Source organism: Musa acuminata, chromosome BXJ1-1 (genome assembly GCF_036884655.1).
Source record: "Musa acuminata AAA Group cultivar baxijiao chromosome BXJ1-1, Cavendish_Baxijiao_AAA, whole genome shotgun sequence".
NCBI lineage: Eukaryota > Viridiplantae > Streptophyta > Magnoliopsida > Zingiberales > Musaceae > Musa > Musa acuminata.
In genome coordinates, this window is record NC_088327.1 from 29,486,229 (window position 1) to 29,499,589 (window position 13,361).

The 13,361-nt window shown below is 37.9% G+C and overlaps 2 protein-coding genes across 2 annotated transcripts; one reads left to right on the forward strand and one right to left on the reverse strand.

The window, feature by feature from the left end:
* Positions 1-6,407: 6,407 nt before the first annotated feature.
* On the forward strand, positions 6,408-7,040 carry LOC135587525 (cysteine proteinase inhibitor 4-like). Its single transcript, XM_065079054.1, has one exon. It carries the CDS (start codon positions 6,479-6,481, stop codon positions 6,899-6,901), a length of 423 nt encoding a protein of 140 aa, XP_064935126.1. The 5' UTR covers positions 6,408-6,478; the 3' UTR covers positions 6,902-7,040.
* A 682-nt stretch (positions 7,041-7,722) lies between these two features.
* On the reverse strand, positions 7,723-10,994 carry LOC103972966 (asparagine--tRNA ligase, cytoplasmic 2). The gene is made up of 8 exons (XM_009387391.3): positions 10,521-10,994; positions 10,208-10,444; positions 9,051-9,629; positions 8,620-8,805; positions 8,479-8,543; positions 8,256-8,385; positions 8,102-8,160; positions 7,723-7,980 (listed from the first exon to the last, which is right to left on the reverse strand). Exons 1-8 carry the CDS (start codon positions 10,938-10,940, stop codon positions 7,797-7,799), a joined length of 1,860 nt encoding a protein of 619 aa, XP_009385666.2. The 5' UTR covers positions 10,941-10,994; the 3' UTR covers positions 7,723-7,796.
* Between the last annotated feature and the right edge of the window lie 2,367 nt (positions 10,995-13,361).

Here is a 13,361-nt window from a genome sequence, read left to right on the forward strand (position 1 = left end):
CTAAGGTTTTGGGCAAGAGATTGAGATTTATATATTCATTATTCTTATAGTGGATTATCTCTAGTTTGCCCTATGGTTTTTATCCTTCACATTGGAGGGGTTTTCCACGTATATCTTGGTGTTTTATTTTATTATGATTCCATTTAATTCCGCTGCGTGTTATGGCCTACTAGTATTTGTTCATATACAAAAGTTTATTTCTCTTTATATCCCATCAACTAGTATCAGAGTAGGGTTTTGGTGATTTAATTTTTATATTTGAGCATGGAGGCCAGTAATGTTTCTCACATGATTAGTTTAAATGAAAACAATTTGATGATATGAAAATCAAGAATGGAAGATATCTTATATTGTAAAGATTTGTATGGACCTTTGCAGAGGGATAGTATAAAACCCATAACTATAACAGATGATGAGTGGAAGAGGTTAGATCAAAAACCAGTTGGGTTTATTCAACAATGGCTTGATGATAGTGTCTTTCACCATGTTTCTACTGAAATTTCTGTATATTCTCTTTGAAAAAAGTTGGAAAGCCTCTATGAAAGAAAAATAGTTAGCAACAAAGCTTTTTTGATCAGAAAACTTATGAACCTAAAATATAGAGAGGGTACTTCTTTTGCTGAGCATTTGAATGTAATGCAAAGTATCACTAACCAGTTATCCTCTATGAAAATATCTCTTGATGATGGGTTGCATGCATTGTTACTTCTTAATTCATTACTAGAAAGTTGGAAGACATTGGTGGTTTTCCTCAGTAACTCTACACCAGATGGTGTTGTGACTATGCATCAAGTAACAATCAGTTTGTTGAATGAGGAGTTGAGAAGAAATAATTCGACAACATCTCAGAATGATTCACAGGCACTTATCTCAGAGAACAGAGAAAGGTCAAAGTCTAGAAGCAGTTCACGCGTGGGTAGAAGCAAGTCAAGATCAAGAAAAGATATTGTTTGCTATAATTATGGTGAGAAAGGACATTGCAAGAACCAATGCAAGCAACCTAAGAATAGCAAGAAAAATGAAAATGAAGTGGAGTCTATAAAGTCAAAATATAATATCACAGATATAGTGCATAGTGGTGATTATTTGATTTTGTGTCCTTCTGATAATATTTTTTCTTATGTGTGTTAGGATCTTGAGTGGGTGATTGACACAAGTGCTTCTTATCATGCTACACCACGGAGAGAGTTTTTTGCTATATATAGGTCTGCAAATTTTGGCGTTGTTAAGATGGACAACTATGGTACAACAGACATCATTGGCATCGGTGATATCTATTTAAAGATCAACCTTAGCTGCAAGTTGGTGCTTAAGGATATGAGGCATGTGGTTGACTTGAGGCAGAATTTAATTTCAGTTGGAAGGCTAGACGATGAAGACTATGATAGTAAATTTCATAGAGGGCAATGGAAGCTCAGTAAGGGTTCTCTTATTATGGCTAGTGGAAAGAAATATCATACTTTATATAAGTTGAAAGCCAAAACTTGTGGTGAGCAGTTAAATGCTATAGAGAAAGACTTCAGCATGGAGTTGTGGCATAGGCGATTGGGACACATAACCGAGAAGGGGCTGCAAGCTCTTTCCAAGAGAGAAGTATTGCCATACCTCAGAGGTACACATCTGAACCCTTGTATTGATTGTTTGGCTAGTAAACAATATAGAGTTTTATTTGCTAGTCCTGCTTTGTCTAGAAAAATGCATGTCTTAGACCGTGTTTATATAAATATATGTGGTCCTTTGAGGATAAAAACTCCTGGTAGATCTGTTGATGTTCCTGGTATAAGTTGTGCACTTTATTTTGCCACTTTTATAGATGATTTTTTCAGGAAAGTTTGGGCCTATGCTTTGAAGACTAAAGATCAGGTTATTAATGTCTTCAAAGAGTTTCATGCCAAGGTTGAAAGGGAGACAGAAAGACAATTGAAATGCATAAGATCAGATAATGGTGGTAAGTACATAGGATTATTTAACGATTATTATAGGTCACATGGCATCCAACATGAGATAATAGTTCCTGTACACCTCAACATAATGTTATTATAGAAATGATGAACTGCACCATCATGGAAAAGATCAGATGTATGCTTTCATAGGCCAAGCTACCCAAAAAGTTTTGGGATAAGGCTTTGAGGACTGCAGCACCATGTACAGCCCTAGATGGTGATGTTGCAGAGCATGTATAGTCAGGAAAAGATGTTTCCTACAGGCATTTAAGAGTGTTTATTTGTTGTGTATTTGTACATATTTCAGACAATGAGAGGTCCAAGCTGGATGGTAAGACTAAAGAATGTATTTTTCTTGGCTACTCACAAGATCATTTTAGTTACAGGCTTTGGGATCTAGAAAAACAGAATGTGTTTAGAAGCAGAGATGTAGTCTTCTTTGATGTTCAAACCTTTGAGGATTTGAAGAAGAAGACACCAACCAAGACTTCTACAAAAGGATTAGCAAATTGTGACTCAATTACTCCTCCAGTATATCAGGGTGATGGGGGAGATGTGCAGAAAGATAGTGTAGAGCCTGATGTTGATCTACCTATAGGACATGTTGAGCAAGAAGAAGTCTGAGAGCAACTTCCTAAAGAACATCAGTTGAGGAGATCTTCTAGACAACGTCAACCTTCCAAAAGATACTCTATAGATGAGTATGTGATGCTTACTGATGCAGTGAACCAGAGAGTAACTAGGAAACAGTTGAAAGTAAGCAGAAAGAGAAGTGGTTAGTTGCTATGCATGACGAGATGGATACTCTTCAAAAGAACCACACTTATGCTTTGGTACTACTGCAATGAAGGCCTTAAAGAACAAGTGGGTTTTTAGATTGAAGACTCAAGAATATTGTTCTCAACCAAAGTACAAAGCTAGATTGGTTGTGAAAGACTTTGGTTAAAAGAAAGGTATTGACTTTGAAAAGATTTCTTCTCCTGTTATTCAAATGTCTTCTATTCGTATTGCTCTTGGTATTATTGCTAGTCAGAACTTGGATGTTGAGCAGTTAGATATGAAGACAGCTTTCCTTCATGGTGATTTGGAGGAGAAAATTTATATAGAGTAACCAAAAGGCTTTAAAGTCAAAGGTAAAGAGAATTTTGTTTGTAAGTTGAAGAAGAGCTTGTATGGGCTAAAGCAAGCTTCAAGACAGTGTCGTATAGAAAGTTTAATTCATTTATGATAGAAAATAAATATAAAAGGACAGCTTCAAATCATTATGTGTACATCAAATGGTTTGGTGAGAATTTTATTATTCTCTTACTTTATGTTGATGGCATGCTTATTCTTAGGAAAGATATATCTACAATTGACAGGTTGAAAAAGGAACTAAGTGAGTCTTTTGCAATAAATGACATAGGGCCAGCAAAACAAATACTGGGCATACAGATTTCCTGTGACAGAAAAATCAAGAAGATTTGGTTGTCACAAGAGAAATACATTGAGAAGGTATTAGAAAGGTTTAGTATAAGTAATGCAAAACCAGTTAGTTCTCCTCTTGTAGGTCACTTCACGTTGTGCTTAGAACAGAGTCCGTCAAGTGATAAGGAGAAGGAAAAAATGAAAAAGGTTCCTTATGCTTCAGCAGTTGGAAGTTTAATTTATGTAATGGTATGTACGAGGCTAGACATTGCATATGCAGTGGGTGTTACTAGTATATTTCTTGAAAATCCAAGCAAAGAGCACTGGGTAGCATTGAAGTGGATTTTTAGATATCTCAGAGGAGCTCTAAGGTTTGTTTAAGCTTTGGAGGTGGACCACCTATGTTGATAGGTTACACAGATACAGATATGGCAAGATATATAGATACGAGGAAGTCCACGTTAGGTTATGTACTTACTTTTGTAGGGAGAGCTGTGTCATGATAATCCAGATTATAAAGGTGTATTACTCTCTCCACCATAGAGACATAATATATTGTTACTACAGAGGTATGTAAAGAAATGTTATGGATGAAAGAATTCTTACAAGAATTGAGGTTGAAACAGGAAAACTATATGGTGCATTGTGATAGTCAAAGTGACATCTATTTGTGTAAGAACCCAATATTTCATTCCAAGTCAAAGCATATAGATGTCAGATACCACTGGATTTGAAATGTATTTGAAGAGAAATAGTTGCAGCTTCAAAAAATTCACACAGATAACAACGGAGTAGACATATTGACAAAGACTTTACCAAAAAAAAGACAGGAGATATGCCAACAACTGATTGACATAACTTCACATTAAGGAGTTATAAGATAGCCTCCCTTATGGGCTGAAGGGGGAGGTTGTTGGGCTGACAGCCCACCAGATTCAGCCCATGATGGGCTTTAATAGCCCATAGCCCACCCCCCTTCTCTAAACCCTAGATTCATATTATAGGAGTCTGAGTAGCTACGTTTTTGTGGCAAAAAAAGGCAACAACAAGGGAGAAGTTTGTAGCCATATGATTCCAAAGAAAAGGAGGATAACAAGATAGAAAAACAAGAGAAAAAAAAGAAGAAGACAAGGATAACACATAGAGACTATTCTCAATCATCTAGTAGTGTTTTTATCTCAAGTTAAATCACATCTACAGTAGATTCTTATTGTGATTACTTGGGGAGAATTTATATATTGTGCACAGTGACGTGATCCTTGTATCCCAGTTATTCTCTTGTGATTGTTGCTAGGGTTTTGGGTAAGAGATTGAGATTTGTATATTCATTATTCTTATATTGGATTATCTCTAGTTTACCCCGTGATTTTTACCCTTCACATTGGAGGGATTTTTCACGTATATCTTGATGTTCTATTTGATTGTGATTACATTTAATTTCGCTGATGACTTCCTAGTATTTATTCATATACAAAAGTTTATTTTTCTTTATATCCCATCATACCTCACTTGGGTTTGTCAAATACTCATGCATAAGTTAATGTTTGTCCTACATACCATATTGACATCGATAACCTTAAATGCATAATTTCTTTGATGTGCTTTTGTCAATAGAATTATGAGACTACGTTTCATTTGGCACTTAGTAGGAGGGCGATCGACTCTGTAAAGGGTAAGATCTACATAAATATAGTGCTTCACAACTACAATATAGTGCTTCACAACTACGAGGTCTAATTGCTAATTCCTTATAATTTTTGTTGAATCGTAATAGTCGCCTCTACCGCAACCACCTAGAGAAACCTTACTGTATTTGGTTTAAGGTTCTGGTCTTTACTCAAGATAATACCATGTTTAAGGGGCTTTCTACCTCACCATGTCAACATAGGTGGTAAGATCTTCGATGTCATGGGTCTCTTAACTATTCATGTTTTCTTGCAAGTCTTGGATACATCTTTAGGAACGAGAGAGGGCAAATTTTGACTGCTGGAGCTGCACCATGCAAAGCCAAAGAGGCAAAGCAAGTGGATTGTGTGTGTAGCTATAATAGGAGTGAGAAGAAGAATTTACGGGCTTTGGGGATGCTGAAAAGGTGGTTAATTACATCATTGACAACACAAATATACCGTGGCAACTAAATAAGTCACTTGTACGTACATAACTTGCTGCCAAGGTTAACGTCATTAGTTCTCATTGTCAAAGAAGATGTAAACATGCTTCTATCTAGGGAGCTAAGGCTTTGAATGTCTTTTGCTCATAGGTTTTATTTTTTGGACCTATACTGATGATTGAATGAATTAGTAATTTCTTCCTCGAAATAAAAAAAAAGAAACTGATACCACTAACACTGATTGAGAGACCAATAAAGAAGAATGAATTATCTTGGAAGCCGCATATACCAATTACTTGCCCATTATGATGATACAGAGGCAGTTCTATATCTGATATTAATGTTTGTTGTTAATCAATCACTCAAAAGCATGTTTTAAACATCCGTCCGTCCCAATCGATATTTACCAATTTGAATATATAGAACCAACTTTTGCTTCTTTTAAGTTTTGAGAGGAACTATCTTTTTGGTCCTCTCGAGATTCTCCTGACACACTTCTCTCCTCACATTCTCTTTCTATGTGCTCATGCCGTTGTTTCTCGTCGCCGCCGCTTATGCGTTAGCACCGCTGCCGCTTATCGGTTAGCATCGTTTTTTTCTTCCCCTCTTATTTTTGTCTCCTCCTTCATAAAAAGCGAAAACGATGACCGTTTTTAGGCAGTCGTCAATTGTACATTAAATTACCAGGAATGCGTTGAAGATCCATATTGGATCTAGTTATAGGAACCATAATCCATAGTCATACCTGCTGGGTTCCAATTCGGGTCGGTTGATTGGCATCTGACAACACCCATCGTTTATGGAAGACGAACCGTCAAAACTCGGAGACCACGTAAAGCTTTAGTCGGTTCCCCACCCCCAAGACGCGGCACGCCGCTTGAATCCCCACCTCTCTCCCTCCCGTTACGTGTCCTCCTCTCCTCTACGACCCCCTTCCGTTTCCTCTCCTCCTCCCTCTATAGATAGCAGAAGAAAGCATGCTTCATGACTAGAATACCTCCTCCTCCGCCTTCACGCAATGGCTGATTCCGTGAGCTCTTCACTTTCTCGCCTCTTCCTCGTGGGCTTACCTCTCTTCTTCCTGTTCTACTTCTGCTTCGCCGCCGTGCCCTCCCTGGCGGCGTACGGTGGCGGAGGGCGGATGGTGGGGGGCCGGACGGAGGTGCGGGACGTGGAGTCCAACAAGGAGGTCCAGGACCTCGGCCGCTACTCCGTCGAGGAGTACAACCGCCACCAGGGCCCGGCCCACCCCCTTACCTTCGCGCGGGTGGTGGGGGCGCAGCGCCAGGTGGTGTCCGGCATCAAGTACTACCTTCGTGTCCTCGCTACGGAAGGCGACGGCGGATCAGCGGGGCAGCAGCGCACCTACGACGCCGTGGTCGTCGTCAAGGCGTGGCTCGGTTCCAGGGAGCTCATCTCGTTCGTCCCCATCACGCACTGACTCATGCAATGATCTCGGAATCAAACAACGAAGAAGAAGAAACAATAACAATAGTAAACAACAGGACTGGAAACTTATTCCATCTGTGTTTTCTTTTGAGATATGTTCTTTATGGTTGTGGAAATTTGTAGTTTTTTTCTTTTGTGTGTGTGTGTGTGATTTAATGGTTGCAATTACAATTATTTTAATGTTTATGTGTGGAGTTACATGTTGCAATCATTCTCTATTGTGATTGTTTAAACGTCACTAATGCAAATGACACGGTATCTTAAGTTAACGCTATGCATATGATATATAGTTTGAAATTTATATCACTTTATTTTTTGTCATTCATATTTTGATAATTTTGTTTAACCATATTTATTGTTTATTGTTATGTAATATTTTATCATACTGTATGAACTCTTTTGGCGGAGTGATTTACTTGCAGGCCTTGAATGAGTTACTTCAATTTGCAGGCAATCAAATGGCCCCAAGATTGATCAATTTAAAAAGTTAATTAAGCATTCTTTAATCAATTTAAGAATTTTTTTTTTTCAATCATAACTTTATTTGACATGGTCATGTGTTGAATAAATTTTACACAGATCGTAGTCATCCAATCACTTAAAATATTAGATGTGCTCATTCTTTCTGAGGTTGGATAGTTTTTCTTGCAATCATGCAGAATGTCGGTCTTCTCTTCTTTTGGAATAGAAGAGCCCCTAAAGGTCTGCTGTAAATTAAAGAGGAAGTAATCATGCTGTAAATTATGTGAAATAGTTGTTCATTAGAAAGACCATCAAACAAGTGAGCTAAAATTCTTCAAGTGATCAAAGATAAGATCGAATTTATACACATATTATTGAACAATTTACATATGTTCGCCCACCACCCAGGTCGGAGTCACACGAGTTCAGAGTTTAGCATGGCCACGCACTCTGGGAAATGGAATTGCATCCTTAACATCAGCAAGTCCGGTGGCAGTCATGACCATCTTCTCAATATCAAGGCTGAAACCTGAGTGCTTGACGGAGCCATGCTTGCGAAGATCGATGTACCACTCATATTGTTCATGTGGGAGACCTAGCTCCTGGATCCTGCAAAGAATTCAACAATGGCATCACCGACATTGATCAAGCAAGACGTTTAATGCCAAGTCCAAGATTATGGCCCGTGACAGTCAAGACGCCTTTTCTCTAGGTGTTTCTGAAGGGTTACCTCTTGACGATCACATCCATGCGTTCCTCCTTTTGGCTTCCTCTGACCATAACTCCAACCTTGACATAATATAAGAAGCACAATGCAGAGTCAAAAAGTTTCAACATTTTCTTCTAGGCAATATATATGCATGCACTTTTTTGCTAACACTTACTTTAGGTGCAATGATATCGAAAGCAGAGACTGTTCTTCCGTCATCACTGACACGCACATAAAATGGTTTCACTTCTTTTGGATATTCATACACAATGACTGGCCTTCTGTAAAACTCATCTGCCAAATAACTGTTGACAGATACGTACAACCATGTTGTCAAGAAATTATAAGCAGAATGTTGCCAGATTGAATGAAATTAATGCATCATCTTAGAAGCATACCTTTCTTGTTCTTCTGATAGAGTATTACCCCAACCAACTTTTGATAGGAAAGATTTATCCTTTACCTGTCCATAAGGTTATGCTACTATTATTTCAGCAGTACCATTCATGCGAGTGCCGCAAAAAATTGTTCCAAGTTACCTGGTTTAGAATGTTCAATGCTTCGGAATAAGTAATTCGAGCAAACGAGCCTGAAACTATTGATTTAAGTCTTTTGATGCAGTTCTTCTCTATTTGTTTCGATACACACTTTAAATCGTTGCCTGCAGTCTCCATTAGGGAGTAACAGAGGGACTGCACAAGGTCCTCTGCACAGTTCATGACATCCTGCAAGCATCATTAAACGACATTCATCAAGTATTCATCTAAATAAGTGCGTATTTATATGTTTGTTGTGTATATCAAAATTAGCCACAATTCTTGATGTACTATCGATAATTAACTACAAGAATCAAACTACAGCTGTAGAAGCTAGTTAAGACGTTTTCTCAGAGATATCTTAATAGTTCCTTAGAGCTATCCTATCACTGCAAGCCTAAGTAATTCCGTAAAGCCAGAACGACGAAAGGTACCTGTAATTCGGTGAAAGCCAGTTCAGCTTCGATCATCCACATCTCTGCTAACTTCTCTGCAGACTTCGATTCATCCGTTTGAAACACAGGTCCAATTGTGTAAACGCTGGAAAGGCCACAAGCATAGCTTTCAAGGTGAAGCCCAGCAGAAGCTGACAAGTACACCGGACGTGAGAAGAAATCGTTGGAGAAATCCAGTTCTCCAGCACTCGGTGCGGTCGACTGTTGTTGCTTCTCCAGCATGAGAACGAGCTCCTTGGACCTTTGAAGATCTTGCTCTGCTGCAGAGAGAGCTTCTTTGTTACTATCGCTTCTTCGTAGCTCGTCTATTCTCTTGCTTTTCTCCCTTATCGCAGCCCTGAACGCTTGGAGGTCGACACCTTCGTGTTCATGCACTGCAGCTGACTTATCTTTGCCACCTGAGTTGCTGAGAAGGGTCGTCACCTGGAACATCTTGCCATGATTCCCTGCATTCATAGATGTGATGATGGGCGTTTGGACATGTATGAATCCTTTCTTGTGAAAGAATCCATGACCGGTGTAGATTAGGTTGCTGCAAATGCGAGTGACTGATCCAATCTGCACGATGAACAATTTCGTTGGATGTATAAGATATTCATGTGTAAAAAAAGATTAGTAAAGAAGATTAAAAAAATAGTTTAGTGAATATAGAGAGTGTTGGATGATATATATTTTAATCTAACTCATAATTTAATTGCTTAAGTTTTTAGATTGAATTAATGTCTGACTTAATATGTAAAGACTAATTTTTCTCACTCATCATTAATAGATTGAAAGAATGATTGAAAGAAAAAGGGAGAGAGAAAGAGAAATGATGAATGAAAAAAATGAGAATGGTTGAAAGAGAGAGAGAGATTTGAGAAAAAAATGAAGAGAGAGAAAAAGAAATGATGAATGAAAAAAAAATGATTGGAAAAAAAAGAAAGAGAGAGAAATAGGTAAGGAATGTTAGAAGAGACATTAAAAAGGAAGGAGTGATAAAAAAAGGACTAAAAGAATAATTTTATATTAATAAATATAAAAAATCAGATGATATATTTTTGTTTAGTCCATAATTTAAATTAGTAAAATTTTAATAATATACAAATAATATGAATAATTACTTTGAACAACACCAAGCGTATAGATTGAGTTACCGCGATTGAACGAGGCCGAAGGTGGGGATGATCTCTGAGAGACACGAGTGAGATTCTTGGCTTTGTCAGTGGATAACTTTTTACGTCGACGACTCCAACATGCAGAATATTCTCTACTATGAGCTCCACGACATGCTTTTTTGGTGCCAATATCTTCTGCAACATGCCTTGGACCAAGATAGAAGTCCCGACGGTGATGACTTGACCAGGAAGAGACATGGAAGAGTCCATTACAACCTTCAGCCGGCCAACAAATCAAGTCAATCGTAGGAAGTCATCGAAAGAGAAGGAAGTACCCCTGCAGAGCGCGAACCTGAAGATTAGAACTGCATGATCCATCGTTGATACGCAAGTAAACGGTGAAGGGACCGTCCTTCGCCGGTGATGCTGCAGGCTTCTCGGGTTGGGCTCCGATCACGCCGACCAGAATCCTGGCTATTGGTCTGAGGAAAGGAACACGTTGCACGAGGACATCGTAGCACGAGACGCCCGGGACCGCCGCCCTCGGCGGCGGCAGCTGGCTGGGGGCGTCGCTCTCCGCCCTCTCCTTCCGGGAGTTGACCCATCCACCGACCACAACTCGCTGGCCCACGAGTCCCAGCCCTTTGTCATCGCAGTTGAGGATCGATTTCAGGGCCGTCGTCTTTGAGTACTTGGACGGTTCGACTGCCGGCGGCGGCGGCGCCTCCGGCTGGTTGCTGCCGTCGGAGACGGTGGTTTCTCTGGATGCCATGGTGATGCACTTCCGCGTAGCGGAAGGGGGTGACGAGGGAGAAGGAATGGAGGGGCAGTTGGTAGGAGACAGAGAATATGCGTGTGTGTATATATATATATATATACGGGAGAAAGGAAAGAGGCGATGGAGGGAGGTTTGGAGAAGGAAGGGATGAGGAGGGCATGGATGGCGGGAGTGCACGAATTCTTTGCTTTGGGTTGGTTTGGCGGGAAGGAGAAGGATTCTTTCTTCGAAAGAGAGAGACAGGGTTAGAAGCAAATCTATTTCGTGTCTAAACGTTTAGTTAAAAAACAGGATGAAGATAATAATAAAAAAATTGAATTAAAAAAATGAACACGATAACATTTTTAAGGCGGGTGACATCATCAAGCTAAGCAACATTCTTTCTCCAAGGGGCATCATTTGGTTCTGCTCCATTTATACACACACAACCTCTCAGTGTTGTAGATGGAAAAAAAAAAGAAAAAAAAACATATGCACAGAAATTGAATGGTATAATTAACAAAAAAAAGATAAGAATATTATTATTGTTCACAAATTAGCTAACCTAAACTAAATATTCCTTCGTTTTTCCTTTTCTTAATATCCTTTATATCCCATTGGTTTTTTTAACTAAAAGCTCCTCTCTTTTTTTTTTTTTTTTGCAACATTTGCGATCATTTAAGGTCAATAAACAAAAATAAAATTATTATAATATATATATATATATATATATTATATGAACATAAACTTTTGTATCAAAGTTGTATAATAATTAATTTTTTCTTAATATAAATTATTATTATATTTATCTTTTTACTGCATAGAGTTAGGGATCGCAAGAGCCATCAACAAACTTCAAATCTTTGATCTAGAAGTTATCTAGGTAATTATCTAGATAGTTACTAGAGAATTGATTCATTGTAGTTATCTAGGTAATTATCATATTCTGGGTACTTTTAGGCATGTTTGAAGAAGTGGCCCATGATCTAGAAGTTATAGGGTAGTTTCTATAACTAACTCAATCATGGGTGACATGGTGAAGTGAGATAATTACTATTAGGTCTTATAAATAGGACCATAGTTCATGAAACAAGATAGAGAGTGTGTGTGCATTTGAGAATATCTAAGTATTCTTATCTTACCTCTTATTAAATATTGTATCGGTTTTTTTGATCGAAAAGATTCTTTTTAGTTGCATCGTAGTATTATGTTTTTATTCTTTTCTTGCTCCTCTATCCCTAACCTTTATGGTATCAGAGCCTCAATCTGAACTGGGTATTATGACTTTCAGTGGCAATCCCATGTCGTAATCCCTTATTCCCATCTTCTTGGGCAAATGCTATGAATTTTGGAGTATCAAGATGAAGACTCTGTTCAAGTCTCAAGATCTTTATGACTTAATAGAGAATGAATATACAGATCTAGATGAAGAAATTAGATTGAGGGAGAATAGAAAGGACTCAAAGGCATTGTTCTTCATTCAACAAGTTGTACATGAAACAATCTTCTCGAGAATTGCAGTAGCGACAATCTCAAAACAAGCTTGGTTGATACTTCAAAATGAATTTCAAAGCTCATCAAGAGTGATTACGGTAAAACTTCAAACCCTTCGTCGTGAGTTTGAAATTTTGTTTATGAAAAGCAATGAATCGATGCAAGATTTTCTTTCTCAAGTGACTGAAATTATTAGTTAAATGAAATCTTATGGTGAACATCTTCATGATCATATAATTATTGTAAAAGTTTTGAGAAGTTTAACTCCGAAATTTGATCATGTTGTTGCCATAATTGATGAGTCAAAAGATTTATCTACTTTTTCATTTGATGAACTAATGAGTTCCTTGCAAGCACATGAAGTAAGGTTGAACAAGTCACTTGAGAAAAGTGAAGAAAAAGTATTTCAGGTTAAGAGGGAGTCTTCTACTTCAAAAGAAGACAAAAAATTAGTAGGAAGAGGACATGTCGGAGGAGGATTTCATGGAAGAGGAAATGAAAGAGGAAAAGGAAGAGGACACTTTAATGGGCATAATGAACAAAGGCAATCAAATTATGACAAAAAAAATTACAAGAGTAGAATTCAATGTCACTATTGTAAAAAGTTTGATCAAATGAAGGCATATTACTGAAAAAGAGAAAAGCAAGCAAGCTATATGGAGGAAAATGAAGGAAATAGTAAGTTGTTTATGACCCATTCACAAGTTAATGATATCTCAAATGATATTTGGTTTCTAGATAGTGGATGTTCTAATCATATGTCAGACATAAGATCAATATTTAGAGATGTTGATGAAACTCATAAGTTAAAAGTTAGACTTGGAGATAACAAGCAAATCTAAGTGGAAGGGAAATGAACAATTGAGGTGAAGACAAATCAAGGGAAGGTAAAATACCTTAATAATGTTTTCTTTGTTCTTACTTTATCACATAACTTATTGA